General features: G+C 43.6%; 1 protein-coding gene across 1 annotated transcript in view; it reads right to left on the reverse strand.

The window, feature by feature from the left end:
* ddx31 (DEAD (Asp-Glu-Ala-Asp) box polypeptide 31) overlaps positions 1 to 16,855 on the reverse strand; it is a 122,205-nt gene extending 105,350 nt beyond the window's left edge. The window contains exons 1-6 of the mRNA XM_078226375.1: positions 16,406 to 16,855; positions 9,175 to 9,437; positions 5,828 to 5,903; positions 4,809 to 4,852; positions 4,353 to 4,423; positions 2,592 to 2,656 (exon numbers count right to left, since the gene is read on the reverse strand). Of these exons, the coding sequence (XP_078082501.1) occupies positions 2,592 to 2,656; positions 4,353 to 4,423; positions 4,809 to 4,852; positions 5,828 to 5,903; positions 9,175 to 9,437; positions 16,406 to 16,516 (630 nt within the window). The 5' untranslated portion in view covers positions 16,517 to 16,855. The remainder of the gene's footprint in view (positions 1 to 2,591; positions 2,657 to 4,352; positions 4,424 to 4,808; positions 4,853 to 5,827; positions 5,904 to 9,174; positions 9,438 to 16,405) is intronic.
* Between the last annotated feature and the right edge of the window lie 52 nt (positions 16,856 to 16,907).

Consider the following 16,907-nt stretch of genomic DNA (forward strand, 5'->3'; position numbering starts at 1 on the left):
ATAGACAACATCCACGGCCCTTCCTTCGTCAACCATTTTGGTCACTTCTTCAAAAAACACCACCAGGTTAGTGAGGCATGACCTACCTCTCACAAAACCATGTTGACTATCGTTAATGAGTTTATTCCTTTCTAAATGCGCATACATCCTATCTTTAAGAATCTTCTCCAACAACTTCCCCACCACGGACGTCAAGCTCACCGGCCTATAATTACCCGGGTTATCCTTCCTACCCTTCTTAAATAACGGGACCACATTGGCTATCCTCCAATCCTCTGGGACCTCACCTATGTCTAGTGACGAGACAAAGATTTGCGTCAGAGGCCCAACGATTTCACCTCTCGTCTCCCTGAGCAGCCTTGGATAGATTCCATCAGGCCCTGGGGATTTGTCAGTCTTTATATTCTCTAACAAACCTAACACTTCCTCCTTTGTAATGGAGATTTTCTCCAACGGTTCAACACTCCCCTCCGAGACACTCCCAGTCAACACATCCCTCTCCTTTGTGAATACCGACGCAAAGTATTCATTTAGGATCTCCCCTACCTCTTTGGGCTCCAAGCATAAGTCCCCACTTTTGTCCCGGAGAGGTCCGATTTTTTCCCTAACAACCCTTTTGTTCCTAACGTATGAATAAAATGCCTTGGGATTCTCCTTAATCCTGTCTGCCAAGAACATTTCGTGACCCCTTTTTGCTCTTCTAATTCCCCGTTTGAGTGTTTTCCTACTTTCATTGTACTCCTCCAGAGCTCCCTCCGTTTTTAGCTGCTTGGACCTAACATACGCCTCTCTTTTCCTTTTGACCAGTCCCTCAATTTCCCTGGTTATCCACAGTTCTCTAATCCTACCCTTCCTATCCTTCTTTTTTACAGGCACATGCTTGTCCTGTAGCCCTAACAACCGTTCCTTAAAAGACTGCCACATACCAGATGTGGATTTACCCTCAAACAGCCTCTCCCAATCAAGAGCTGCAGTTCCCTAACACGGTCCCTCAAGAGCTGCAGTTCCACGCACCTGGCACATATGTGAACCTCTGGGAAGCTAGGTGTTTGCAGGAACTCCCACATCCCACATCGGAAGCACTGAACTGGCCGATCACTCATACCTGCCCTTATCCTTTATAGGGTTGGGTAAAAAATAACTAGCCTTGCCTCGCCCTTTCACCCAAGTCCTGTGAGCCAAAGCCCTTATAGTGCACACTCTGCTACCCACTCACTCCACTGCCCACTCCCGACGCTGCCCGCTGTATAGTGCAGACGGCTTTTTATGCTCCCGGCGAACCCCCCAAGTAACTGCCTTTTATACTAAGACTCAACCTCCCAGAATCCCCTTCAGCTGACCTCACTTCCTCAATTCAAAACCCTGAAAAAAGCCCGCGAAATATACTAGGAATACCCTTAAATGAATAAATGAATAATTAAATCACTTCTTAGCTTACTCTCAGCACTCCTGCTAAGACTCTCTCCCCCAGTCTCACTCCAGTTAAACAAAGAGATCGAACCCCCCAGGTAACTGCCTTTTATACTAAGACTCAACCTCCCAGAATCCCCTTCAGCTGACCTCACTTCCTCAATTCAAAACCCTGAAAAAAGCCCGCGAAATATACTAGGAATACCCTTAAATGAATAAATGAATAATTAAATCACTTCTTAGCTTACTCTCAGCACTCCTGCTAAGACTCTCTCCCCCAGTCTCACTCCAGTTAAACAAAGAGATCGAACCCCCCAGGTAACTGCCTTTTATACTAAGACTCAACCTCCCAGAATCCCCTTCAGCTGACCTCACTTCCTCAATTCAAAACCCTGAAAAAAGCCCGTGAAATATACTAGGAATACTAGGAGTCTGCACGTTCTCCCTGTGTCTGCGTGGGTTTCCTTGGGTGCTCTGGTTTCCTCCCACAGTCCGAAAGATGTGCTGGTTAGATGCATTGGCCATGCTAAATTCTCCCTCAGTGTACCCGAACAGGCGCTGGACTGTGGCGAGTAGGGGTTGTTCACAGTAATTTCATTGCAGTGTTAATGTAAGCCTACTTGTGACACCAATAAACAAATAAATAAGTCAGTCTCGAGCGTTCAGGAATCAAGAGTTCAACAATTTCAGATCATAAGCATTGCTTATTACTTTTCAGACACTGTTGCAAGTAATTATTTTGCATTTACAGCTCGTGTTTTTTTTAAAAAACCCTTGTCCCATTAACACCCACTTTATCTTGTCCCTTCATCCATTTTGTCATTTAATCACTCCTGCCCTCCCCTTTGTCCTTTCCACTGCCGCCTTCCCCATCCCTTTCGCAGCACCTTCATTGTCTTGAAATCTGCCACACCTGTAACATTTCCCACTTCTGATGGTCAGAGCTGAAAACGTTGCCCGTCTCATTCTCCACACATGCTGCTTGATCTGCTGAGTATTTTCAGCATCCATAATACTTTGCCTGTTCTTCATAGGATACACTTTCAGAATTTTCCATGGATTTTAGCAGAAACATTCTATAACTGTTTGGAGCACCATCGCACCTCTAATACAAAATGGAAGATGCTGTGCAACAGTTAGCACTCAAATATTTACTGATCATCAGGCAGGTAACAACCTACCTGGATTTTCGGTTGAACAGACTGCAAGGACTGGACCAGAGGGACACCATATGCTAATGTTTTGCCTGCATATAAACAACAAAATGAGATTGGACAAGTGACAATCTGTTTCCCCTTTGCAATAATTAATTGCAATAATTAGATGCTGTTACACACTAATTAACCAAACCTATAATTATTGATTTAGATTTTTTTTTAGATGAACTAATGCAACTCAATCATCCTTCCGAAGGCAAGATTTATCTTTTTTTAAACTAATTTATGAGGTACGTGAGTGGGTTATCATAATAGAGTTGCTGAATTGACATCTTTGTTAATCTTCTACGATTTACTAGCACCTCTCATCACAACTTCTAGTTTTTTTTAATTCATTCATGGGATGTGTGCGTCGCTGACTGGGCCAGCATTTATTGCCCATCCCTGAGAGTATTTAAGAGTCAACCAATTTGCTGTGGCTCTGGAGTCACATGTAGGCCAGACCAGGTAAGGACAGCAGATTTCCCTCCCTAAAAGGACATTAGTGAACCAAATGGGTTTTTACGACAATTGACAATAGTTTCATGGTCATCATTAAGACTTTTAATTGCAGATTTTTATTGAATTCAAATTTCACCATCTGCCATGGTGGGATTTGTACCCGGGTCTCCAGAGCATTACCATTATGAGTCTAGTGACAATACCACTATGCCACTGCCACTGTAACAGGTCACTGAAAAGATTCGTGCCCACAAAAAGACATTTTTGTCGAAGCATTTCACCTTGAACTCAGCAGGACAATTCGCAAAATACCAACGCAAGTGAAAATTTATGCTGTGTGAGAAGAGAGAGTGTTGATTGGTTGGGAAGTGGACTCTGATTGGTAGAGGTATTGCCATGGAGAATGCACTAGTTGATGGTCGCTTTTTTCAGTAATACTCAAGTTCTGTATTACCAATTGACTATTTGAAAAGTCTCTATCGTAGTGTTAGTTGTCATATGCTGGGGCCTTCATCCCACTAATGTACAGGTTTTTCTTAATCATGAGCACAGTGCAAATTATTCAAGATTCTCAAATTGTTATTTAAAATTGCGCATACACATTTTAAAATCGCTGAGATCAACCATGAGTGGATACACAATTATCGTATGAATAGTCGACAATTTTACTTTCAAGAGTCCTGCGTTATATTTAATCAAATGCATCTCAGATGACATTCAGCATGCTTGCTGTTTATAAGTGTCACTATTTTTCTTCCAGCAACAATATATTTTGGTATTCAATGAAAGACATACATCCTATAAAATGCGTAATTTCATAAGAAGTTTTAAATAAGCTTATGAATCCAAAGATAGTTTTGACAATGAATGAAACATTCCTACATACTAATAACATCTCAGTATCATAGCTAACAGCCATGATGTGGAGATGCCGGCATTGGACTGGGGTGGACACAGTAAGAAGTCTCACAACACCAGGTTAAAGTCCAACAGGTTTATTTGGTATCACGAGCTTTCGGAGCGCTGCTCCTTCATCAGGTGAGTGAAGGAGCCCGAGGAAGGAGCAGCGCTCCAAAAGCTCGTGATACCAAATAAACCTGTTGGACTTTAACCTAGTGTTGTGAGACTTCTTACAATAGATAACAGCAACAGCTAGTAAAGGATCATTCACATTTTTGAGAGACAATTATCCTTGTGTCTCATTCTTATTGACTTCTTTTCTTATTTCAGCTGTTGGTAGCCATCTTTTGTATACATTAAATATTTTTAAAAAACAATAATTACCTGAGCCAGTCTGTGATTGTACCAGAGCATCCTTCCCATCCAGCAACACAGGGATTGCTTGCTTCTGAATGCTTCAGGGAAAAGAAGTTTGTTATGAAGGATTAGTTTTTTTTAAAAAATCAAACGAGGAGAATAAATATTCTTTCTTCAGATTAAGTTATTGTAATCTCCTGAAAATCTCCTGAATTGAAAATATAGATGTATGCCTACATATACCGAAGTTTATCAAATACCGATCTGTTATTTGCAGGCTGGCATTAGATTTTGATAAATAAATCCACTGGATTTTTTTTTAGATGAGCTTCCAGAAACAAACACAAAAAGTTGATTCTGTTGAACTGAACAGGTCAGTGGGTTATATGAATTCAGCATTGGTAAGAATCCCCACTGCTGTAAAACCCTTAAATAGTAACATCTCTTTTAACCATGGTTATCAAGGAAACGAAAGTTCCTTACCTGGTCATGTTAGAGAGTTTGAGGACATTGTGGAGTGTAGAGACCTGAATAATAAGGCAGAAAAGTAATCTTTTATCAAACATGATGATGAATTTTGCACAGCGAATCTAAATTAAAATGATCCTTTAGTCCTCAACCACACAAACTAATTATGACTCATCACTAAATGCAAGCCTCCTCACACAGTAGCTCTTGTAAATTAGTGGTACAGATTATAATCGGTCCACAGGGCAGTTATATTAATAGAGCAGTTACTTACTTTCCATACAAATATACCAAATTTGATCTAGGATGAGACTGATATTCAGGTAACCTGTTCATTTCATTTCAGTTCATATTTTTCTCCCTACTCTTTACTGCTAAAAAAAAGACATCAGACCTCAAAATCAGAAGTACTGTTGTCAGCATTACTCCAGTATCAAATCATTAAGGACCCACGCAGATAACAAACAGTCCAACTTTAGCCCATTACTTCTGAGTCTTGTGGCTAAATAATCCATTAAGAGTTTTAACAACACCAGGTTAAAGTCCAACAGGTTAAAGAGATGTACACACGACAGCGCAGAGTCGCTGAGCAGAAACTGATAGCCAAGTTCCACACACATGAGGACAGCCTAAACCGGGATGTTGGATTTATGTCACATTATCAAGTAACCCCCACAGCTTGCCTCCTGGACTTGTAGACTGTCCTGTCTGGAGACAATACACATCTCTTTAACCTGTGCTTAATGCTCCCTCCACCCACATTGTCTGTATCTTTAAGATCTGGCTGGCTGTAGGGATTCGCATTCTAATCAATATTCTGTAACTTGATTTTTGTGTCTCTGTGCCCTGTTTGAGAGCACATTTCCACTCCATCTGACGAAGGAGCAGCGCTCCGAAAGCTAATGGTATTTGCTACCAAATAAACCTGTTGGACTTTAACCTGGTGTTGTTAAAACTCTTACTGTGTTCACCCCAGTTCAACGCCGGCACCTCCACATCATAAATAATCCATGGCAGAGAAACCCTCTACCTACCAGGTGTGGATGGAGACTGAGCTCATCAAAAGAGTTAGTTGTAAAAATCTTTTCATTCAATGTTTTCACGGTGCGTCTGAGAATAAAAATCAGAACAATCAGTTGGTTTTAAGTGATAAATCCCATGTGTATCACTAAATATGCCTTCAGATTGATTATGTAATGGAACTATTACACATTCCCATTTGACTTGCCATATGATCTTCTCTGTCAGGGGGAATTGGCAGGGTGAAGAAAACCAAAAATTAAGTCCTTCCCTTCTCTTGTGAAGGTGTTTATTCAAATTGGAGTATGTTTCCATGGGGTACCTCTAGCACCTGTCCAATGGTCTTTTATCACATATATGAACCCCTGCTGTTCCAGTGATAGGAGACAGATAATTCAATCAGATCAGGAATCACAACGTAGCATAACATTCTTACAATTCCAAGTTCCACCACTCTCTCTGTTTCACATGATCCATCTCTGATTCTTCCTTTCCCTTTTATGACTTCTCCGTCTCCATTTCTGGAAATAGGCTATCAGCTGATATTCATTAGGAGCCCACTGACTCCCACAAATACCTCAACTACACTTCCTCACACTCAACATACACCCAACGAGGACTCCATTCCACTCTCCAACTTCCTCCTTCACATCACACAACATTTCCACAACAGTGCTTCTGAGATAGCCTCGGGGTGGCACAGTGGTTAGCACTGCTGCCTCACATCTCCAAGGACCTGGGTTCGATTCCCAACTTGTGTCACTTTCTGTGTGGAGTTTGCACATTCTCCCCATCTCTGCATGGGTTTCCTCCGGGTGCTCCGGTTTCCTCCTACACTCCAAAGATGTGTGGGTTAGGTGATTGGCCATGCAAAATTGCCCCTTAGTGCCCAGGGCTGTGTAGGTTAGAGGGATTAGTGGGCTAAATGTGTGGGGTAGTGGGATAAGGCCCAGGTGGGATTGTTGTCGGTGCAGACTCGATGGGCCGAATGGCCTCCTCCTGCACTGTAGGGTCTCTATGATTTCTATGAGATATCCTCTTTTTTCCTCACACACCCCACCTTGTGATTGACAGATCCCTCCAACCACGTCAGCCACAGACGCCTGCTGTCACCCATTCCCCTCCCTCCCAGAGCCACATTGGGGTCCCCTTGTCCTCGCCTTCCACCTCACCAGCCTCCGTATTCACAGATCATTCCTGAATTTTCTGCCAGTTTTAACGTGACGTCACCACCAAACAAATCTTCCCTTCCCCTCTTCTTTCAACATTCCGAAGGGATCATTCCTTCCGTGATACCCCGGTCCACTCCTCTGTCACTTCAAACACCCCATCCTTTTCCATGGCAGCTTTCAGTGCAAATGCAGGAGATGTTACACCTGCCCTCTTACCTCCTGTCTCCTCATCATCCAAGATCTCAAACACCCCTCCCAAGTGAAACAGAGATGTACATGCCCATCTTTTAATCTAGACCACTGTATTCACTGATCACAATGTAGTCACCACGTGGTCTCCTCTACAATGGCTCGTTCACATTTCTGTCCTTTGCCTGCTGCACTGTTCCAGTAAGGTTCAATATGAGCTCCAGGAAAAGCACTTCAGGGCAATTCTTCCAGGGAGACATAAGCGGAGGCCAATTAACGGGCTCCCCACTGGGCGCCACGGCCTCCACGTGTCTCCGGCCACTGGATTTCCGGCATCGTCAGCTCCGCCGCGATTTCCAGCGCGGAGCTTATTTGAATGTTATTATCCTCATTTGATTAGCAGGCCTGGGACTGAAGTCTCCGGGCCTGCGAGCGTCTCCCCCTCTCCAGGAGTGGTTTACAATAGCACCCCACTAACCGGGAGCTGGTGGCCCAACCCCACTGGAGTGAAGGGGTTGGGCTGCCAGCTCCCCATTAGTGGGCATTGCCAAGAGGGCGAGACCTATTGAGGGGCAGGGTCCCGCGGGCTGCCACTTTGCACTTGGGATCAGTGATGGAGGGAGGGTGGACAGTGATTAGGCCTGGGACATCAGGGTGCGGAGAGGGGGTCGGCACTGGCCTAGAGATCTGGGAGGCCAGCGGGAGAGGGGGGGGCGGAAATCGGAGGGACAGCGATGTGGGGTTGCGGGGCTGACCAGCAAACGGGCTGGTCAGCAAACGGGAAGCCGGCAGTGCGGGGCTACTGCACATGCGCTGATCTCCGCTATGACAGATCGACGCATGTGCAGTGGCCCACTCAGCGCTATGCTGCCAGCCTCTTGGGCGGGAATAGGCCCCACCCCTGGATTTTTATGGTGATTCACGCTGAGGCACTTTGCAATGCAGAGTGCGGGAGATTCATTCTGAAACTCCCCATGAAAAAAACCAGTGGGATTTACTCCAGTTTCTACTCGATTTCGCCACTTTGAATTTTTTTGGGAGAATCCCGACCTTCATCTTTCAAATATCACTTTACACTGCTGAGCTCAACGGTTTCAGACCATAAGCTCTATCTCCCATTTTGTTTTCTTTGCTGGTTTCATTCCTTCCTTTCAGTCGGCAGCACATCTGCTCGAGGCACATCTTTTGTTTCCTATCGTGCCCCATCACCATTCCCTTTGGCTCTGGAAGACTAACTCTCCTGTCATCCAAACCCTGGTCTTCCACCCTATCACAGTCTGTCCTTGTCACACCCAATCCTTGCTCAAAACCTTTCACATAGAAATCATAGAAACCCTACAGTACAGAAAGAGGCCATTCGGCCCATCGAGTCTGCACCGACCACAATCCCACCCAGGCCCTACCCCCACATATTTACCCGCTAATCCCTCTAACCTATGCATTTTAGGATTCTAAGGGGCAATTTTTAACCTGGCCAATCAACCTAACCCACACATCTTTGGACTGTGGGAGGAAACCGGAGCACCCGGAGGAAACCCACGCAGACACGAGGAGAATGTGCAAACTCCACACAGACAGTGACCCGAGCCGGGAATTGAACCCGGGACCCTGGAGCTGTGAAGCAGCAGTGCTAACCACTGTGCTACCGTGCCGCCCTTCTAACTATCTCCTAACTATGCCCAGTTCCGATGAAAGCCTGAAATGTCGACTGTTTTTCTCTGTAGGTACTGCCTGAGTTTTCCAGCATTTTCTGTTTTCATTTCGTATTTCCAGCATCTGCAGTATTCTGCTTTTCAATTTTTGTTCTTACAATAATTTAATCTACATACTTTCTGGGGAAAAAATTACTTTACTGATCAAGAATGGGGAGGTGGGGGTGGTTGCTTTGGTATGCTCGATCCCACTTTCCAGCTTAAAAAAACAAAGCTGTGTTTTTTTGGGGGGGAGATGGAGGGGGGGAAATTGCATTTCATTAAGAAATTCCTATTTTATGCTCCTACCTTGATATCTCTGGGATCTCGGGGTTGTGTCTAAACAAAGAGGAGGTTTTCACAGGAGCCACTTCCTTTCTCTCTTCTTTATCTAACGGATCTTCCTGGACCTTCTTCCTCTTTGGAGCCAGGCTGGGTAACTGCTGTTTCTCAGCACTCTTGTATTTTCTTTTTGTGGCTGGAATTGTTTGGTTTGGTCTCTTTAAAGAGGAAGGGCCACTTCGCGGGCTCCCCTGTAATCGACGATTCCCTCCACCGGGCTGTGTCTGTTTCTGAAAGCAGAAGCAAAAATGTCAAATTTCAAAGATCAAATGCAATGAGAGCAAAGAAAAGTTTTGCATTCAGCACATCTTACCCCCCTCCTGCAACTCCCTGCATTAAAATTAACTTTTCTGCATTGACAGGGTTGCTTTACATCACAAGGACATGACTGGAAGTTAAAAATTCAATATTTGTGGCAGCAAGAATTTTATTACCTGAACCACTGAATGTGTTACAAACACAAAGTTTACGAGATTATGTTTTGGAACTAGGCCTGTCTCTTTAATTGAAGGTAAAAATAGAGGAATGAAGAGATAAAGGGGTCTATGTGACCTGGATTCTGCCTGACAAGCTTGGGTGCCCTGTTTGTTAAAAGGTTAAAGGGGATCCCACATTATTTTACTGAGAAGGTGTAAGATATTCACACCTGTACAAAATGGCAAGAGCATCTGGTGATGATTGTGGATAAACATTAATCTCCAAGTCTCACAGGAATTGTTAGGAATGTCAGGGATGCAGTTAAAGTTAAAAGTTAAAGTTTATTTATTAGTCACAAGTAAGGCATACGTTAACATTGCAATGAAGTTACTGTGAAATTCCCCTAATCGCCACAGTCTGGCGCCTTTTGGGGGGGGGGGGGGGAAGAGAGAGAGAGAGAGAGAGAGAGAGAGAGAGAGAGAGAGAAAGAAAAAGAGTCACACTCGGATTGAAGGGACCAAGTTGAGGATTTAAGTGAGACTGGAAGATTTGCCTAGCTTGGGATAAAAGGTGGAATCTGCAGGGTACCCATCATTGTGAAAGTCAGTTCAGAAATTCGAAGTTATTCAGCTTGAAAAAAGAAAGTAAGCCTTCAGGAGCTAAGAATAGCTTTGGACTGGTTCCTGGAGAATGAAGTATTCACTTAAGGGTAGAATAAAGCACAACTATGGAGGAGGATATTGGTCATTTTAAAGGTTAAATGGGGATCTTTTCTGGAGCTTAGAGTACAAGTTGCCTACTGAATTGTGTTTATATGTTAGTTTTAGTTTGTAATACAGTAAAAGTCTTAAAACTTGAAATCTTGTCACGTGGTCTTTCCAGTTAGTCACTGGAAATTCAACAACCCTTTTTAAAGTTATCAGTCTCTAAGGGGGTCATAACAAATGATATAGAAATGCAAAGGCAGTTTTATGTTGCATCTGATTTGTGATACTTGTCCTAGAAATCTCAATACTGTTATCAAGGCCACTTAAAAAAAGATTACCTTTACCCAAACCATCAACCATTTTAATATCATTCCCAATCAAAAGAAAATAATTGTTCTGGAGATAGATAGATGCATTTAAACCCCATCCTAGCTGCCCTAAGAAGGTGGTGAGAACATTTACTCTCATTCCCTGTTACCCTGAGACCAAGAAAATGGAGGTGGGCTAGTGCACTTGAGGACATTAAAAACCAATCACATTTGTGAATGAGAGTCACATGCAGACTAGATCGTGGTGGAAGATACCCTTCCTTGAAGGATGCCGATGAACATTTTTAAGACAATCTGGCAACTTTCATGTTGTTCTTTCTGGTGGTGACTCACAAATTAGGAGACTTATTGAATTTAATATTACAATTTGTCTTGGTGGGATTTTAACCCTTAAGCTCTTGGGCTCAATATCATAATCACTACACAACCAAACATCTCAAAAGTTAAAGAGATTGTTTTCCACTCATGTCTGAGTGCCTCCAAAAACACTATACCTACTAAATGAGTGATTTATACTTTCTTACACAAAATGGTACAAAACATGCTCTACATGGCTGACTGATGACAATGTTGCATTATCAGCTCAGACCCCAGTCATGTAAAATGTTAGGCGTATCCTTCATTTTCCCGATTTTCCTTTATTTCATTTATTATTGTCACATGTATTAACATACAGTGAAAAGTATTGTTCCTTGCACACTATACAAAACATACCGTTCATAGAGAAGGAAACGAGAGAGTGCAGAATGTAGTGTTACAGTCATAGCTAGGGTGCAGAGAAAGATCAACTTAATGCGAGGTCGGTCCATTCAAAAGTCTGACAGCAGCAGGGAAGAAGCTGTTCTTGAGTCGGTTGGTACATGACCTCAGACTTTTGTATCTTTTTCCCCGACGGAAGGAGGTGGAAGAGAGAATGTCTGGGGTGCGTTGGGTCCTTAATTATGCTGGCTGCTTTGCCGAGGCAGCAGGAAGTGTAGACAGAGTCAATGGATGGGAGGCTGGTTTGCGTGATGGATTGGGCTACATTCACAACTTTTTGTAGTTTCTTGTGGTTTTGGGCAGAGCAGGAGCCATATCAAGCTGTGATACAACCAGAAAAAATGCTTTTTATGGTGCATTTGTAAAAGGTGGTGAGAGTCGTAGCTGACATGCCAAATTTCCTTAGTCTTCTGAGAAAGTAGAAGCGTTGGTGGGCTTTCTTAACTATAGTGTCAGCATGGGGGGACCAGGACAGGTTGTTGGTGACCTGGACACCTAAAAACTTGAAGCTCCTGACCCTTTCTACTTCGTCCCCATTGATGTAGACATAGGCATGTTCTCCTTTACGCTTCCTGAAGTCGATGACAATCTCCTTCGTTTTGTTGACATTGAGGAAGGGACTATTCTTGCCGCACCAGTTCACCAGATTCTCTTTATAAAATAAGGTGGTCTTTTCTGAACACCTACTTGAATTATTCCAGTGGTAGAAAGAAATGAAGAGTAAATTTTAATAGTGATGACTTTTTAAATAAAACATAGCTGAAGTAAAATAAAAAATAAGCTGATAGCTTGTGGTGGGTGTTACTCATGGACAAAAATAAAACTCTCGACCTTCACCCACGCTGTCTTTCAATATTTAAATGTAGTAATCTCTGAAAAAAAGCTGCATTATGTGCTTTTGTGGACATCCAAATGGTTTCTGCTAACCAAGTCTCACAGAATAAATAGCAAATATTTAATCCTTGAACAAAATCAGTGAAACACTTTAGGTAATTTATCCACTGCTGTGCACAAATTGGTGCCATATTGCCCTACATTACAACAGTTACTGCACTTCACAACCAATTAAATATTTTGGAAGCATTTTAGGATGTCCCAAGGTCACAAAAGTGGTACGTCAATGCAAGCCCTTCACAACAGCTCCTGACTGACATTAGCAACTTGGAAACTGCAATTCAAGCAAGTTGCAGATGATGCCACACCTACGCTGAGGGACAGTGACAAACAAACACAGCCCAGACACTACAGAAGGAGGGATTAAAAGTGCATGTTTGCCAGACAATAGCAGCTGAAATTTAACATAAGACCATAAGACATAGGAGCAGAATAAGAACATAAGAAATAGGAGCAGGAGTAGGCCATCTGGCCCTTCGAGCCTGCCCCGCCATTCAACAAGATCATGGCTGATCTGAAGCGAATCAGTTCCACTTACCCGCCTGCTCCCCATATCCCCTAATTCCCTTATCGATCAGAAAACTATCTACCCGTGATTTAAACATATTCAACGAGGAAGCCTCCACCACTTCAATGGGCAGAGAATTCGAGAGATTCACTACCCTCTGAGAGAAGAAGTTCCCCCTCAACTCTGTTCTGAACCGCCCCCCCCCCCCGACACATCGAGTCTGCTCCGCCATTCAAATGTGGCTGATATTTTTCTCATCCTCATTCTTCTGCCTTTTCCCCATAACCCCTGATCCCCTTATCAAGAACCTATCTATCTCTGTCTTAAAGACACTCAATGACCTGGCCTCCACAGCCTTCTGTGGCAAAGAGTTCCACTGCACCACTCTCCGTCTGAAGAAATTCCTCCTCATCGCTGTTTTAAAGGATCGTCCCTTTCGCCTGAGGTTGTGCCCTCTAGTTCTAGTTTTTCCTACTAGTGGAAACATCCTCTCCACGTCCACTCTACCCAGGCCTCGCACGATCCTGTAAGTTTCAATAAGATCCCTCCCTCATCCTTCTAAACTCCAACGAGTACAGACCCAGAGTCCTCAACCGTTCCTCATACGACAAGCTCTTCATTCCAGGGATCATAAGGAAAATGAGCATACATATACTTCCTGAATGGTGGGTGAAGTAATACAAGATGAAATTGAAAGAAGCTGAGGAGTCTTTGCCAATACAAGTCTGCCCAATGCAAAGCTATGCCAAAACAATAGAATACAAGTGAGAGAAAGTACTGTGCTTAGGTCACACCACACCTTGAATAATGCGCTCCAGTGTGGAAGCTGAAATACTAAGGAGATATTCAAGCATTGGAGGAGTCACAGAGAAGAGCCACCAGACTGGTTCATGTCAGGGGTCTGAGATTTTGAATGATGGGGAAAAGCTGTAGAGAATTGGGCTATTCAACTAGGAAAGGAGGCTTGATCATATAATAAATGTTATGGAAAATGTTACCAGCATAAATCATGGAAGTAGAACAAATGGACAGGGGTTCAAAGTAATAAAAAGACAAACTTTAGAAATTCTTCATAAAGCAAGTGATCAACCGTTGGAATTAGCGACTTCCAACCCAAAAAGAGTGGCAGAAGCAAAAACCATAAAAAACAGTTGAAGAAGAAAACTAGACATAGCAAGAACTGGAGTGTTGGGTTAATTGTAGGGTAGATGGGCCAAACCTCTTCCCCAAGGAAAGGATAAAATGCTAATAAAACTGCCCTCCAAAACCGAACATCCAAATCACTGCCACTCCTAACGTATGACAAACTTCTTTTTATTACTCCTCCTTTAATCTGGACTATTGCATTCACGGCTCCCAACGCGGTCTACTCTACATCAGAGAGACCAAACACAGACTGGGTGACCGCTTTGCAGAAAACCTTTGGTCTGTCCGCAAGCAGGATCCAGACCTTCCTGTTGCTTGCCATTTTAACACACCACCCTGCTCTCCTGTCCACATGTCCAACCTTGGCCTTTTGCAATGTTCCAGTGAAGCCCAATGTAAACATGGAGGAACAGCACCTCACCTTCCAATCAGGCACTTAAAAGCCTTCTGAGCAGAACATTAAGTTCAACAATGAGGTGGAGTAGAGGAAAGAGATAGAGAATCTGGTGAACTAGTGCGATGACAACAATCTCTCCCTCAAATGTCAACAAAACGATGGAGATAGTCCTCGACTTCAGGAAGCGTAGTGGAGGACATGCCCCTGTCTACATCAACAGGGATGAAGTAGAAATGGTCAAGAGCTTAAAGTTTTTTGGTGTCCAGATCACCAACAACCTGTCCTGATCCCTCCATGCCAACACTATAGTTAAGAAAGCCCACCAACGCTTCTACTTTCTCATGAGGCGAAGGAAATTTCACATGTCCTCTACGACGCTCACCAACCTTTACAGATGCACCATAGAAAGCATTCTTTCTAGTTGTATCACAGCTTGATATGGCTCCTGCTCTGCCCAAGACCGCAAGGAACTACAAGGGTTGTGAACGAAGCCCAGTCCATCACGCAAACCAGCCTCCCATCCATTGATGCTGCCTTGGAAAAGTAGCCAGCATAATCAAGGATCCCCACACACCCCGGACATACACTCTTCCACCTTCTTCCGTTGGGAAAAAGACACAAATGTCTGAGGTCACATACCAACCGACACGAGAACAGCTTCTTCCCTGCTACCATCAGACATTGCAATGGACCTACCTGGTATTAAGTTGATCTTTTTCAACACTCTAGTTGTGACTGTAACACTACATTCTGCACTCCCTCCTTTCCTCCTCTATGTACATACGGTATGCTCTGTCTGTATAGCACGCAAGAAACAATACTTTTCACTGTGTAATAATGTGACAATAACAAATCAAATCAAAATCAAAAACTACTGCCATAAAAACCCCAGCTCTGATGAAGGGTCATCCAGACTCGAACCGCTGGCTCTATTCTCTCTCGATGTGGAGATGCCAGCGTTGGACTGGGGTAAACACAGCAAGAAGTCTAACAACACCAGGTTAAAGTCCAACAGGTTTATTTGGTAACAAATGCCACTAGCTTTCGGAGCAGTCCCCCTTCGTCAGGCGGAATGGGAGATGTGCTCACAAACAGGGCATACAAAGACACAAACTCAATTTACAGAATAATGATTGGAATGCTAATCAATGCTAATACAGCTAATCAAGTCTTAAAAGTACAGACAATGTGAGTGGAGAGAGCATTAAGCACAGGTTAAAGAGATGTGTATTGTCTCCAGACAGGACAGCTAGTGAGATTTTGCAAGTCTAGGCAAGTTGTGGGGGTTACAGATAGTGTGACATGAACCCAAAATCCCGGTTGAGACCGTTCTCATGTGTGCGGAACTTGGCTATTACTAGCTGTCCTGTCTGGAGACAATACACATCTCTTTAACCTGTGCTTAATGCTCTCCCCACTCACATTGTCTGTACCTTTAAGACTTGATTAGCTGTATTAGCATTGATTAGCTTGATTAGCATTCCAATTATTCTGTAAATTGAGTTTGTGTCTCTGTATGCCCTGCTTGTGAGCACATCTCCCACTCCACCTGACGAAGGGGCAGCGCTCCGAAAGCTAGTGGCATTTGCTACCAAATAAACCTGTTGGACTTTAACCTGGTGTTGTTAAGACTTCTTACTCTATTCTCTCGCCACAGAAGCTGTCAAACCTGCTGAGAATTTCCAGCATTTTCTGTTTGTCTGCACGGGTTTTCTCCGAGTGCTCCGGATTCATCCCACAGTCCGAACGACGCGCTGGTTAGGTACATTGGTCGTGCTAAATTCTCCCTCAGTGTACCCGAGCAGGTGCTGGAGTGTGGCGACTCGGGTATTTTCACAGTAACTTCATTGCAGTGTTAATGCAAGCCTTACCTGTGACACTAATACATAAACTTTAAGCATCCGCAGTAATTTGCTTTATTACTCTTCACTCCAACTTTGCTCTGTGGGTCACACCAGCTAACTTTACCGTCACTTACTTGGAGCAACGTTAATTGCTAACACTAACAATAGATCCTCTTGCTGAATTGACATGACCTTACCGCCTCACTCGCAAACGTGCGCTGATAGATCGTCGTCTTCTTCCTACTTTCACTGAAAACGGGTGCCTGGGGATGGCTGGTAATGTTTAACATTAAACCATCATCAGCCATGTCTCCAATTAAATCAAGTTTCAAACACTTTTAAATTAAAGTTGGGTGCCGACTGTTGACAAACTCCGGGAGGTTTTAACTACACGTGAGGAGGCCGGGGACCAGAAACAGGTTAGAAATGACTGGAAACTTATGCGTCCCTAATGGCTAGAAAGGGGATTCGTTAACTATAAAGTAATAAACCTCGTTCTAACACAAAAATACACAACGTGTTCCTCTCCTTCCAGTTATTTGCAATAATCTATAACTTTTTTCCCCTCACAAATGCTGTCCGTCCGTCCTCCAAGCCGAATTACCCGCGATTGTAACTGCTTAGTGATATCAGGCAATGTTCTGGGCAGCCCGGTTACTAAGAGGAGGTCGGGGTCCTTTTGAGGTGGGCGGTCGCGAT

The sequence above is a fragment of the Mustelus asterias genome, chromosome 13, assembly GCF_964213995.1.
Source record: "Mustelus asterias chromosome 13, sMusAst1.hap1.1, whole genome shotgun sequence".
In the NCBI taxonomy this organism is placed as follows: domain Eukaryota; kingdom Metazoa; phylum Chordata; class Chondrichthyes; order Carcharhiniformes; family Triakidae; genus Mustelus; species Mustelus asterias.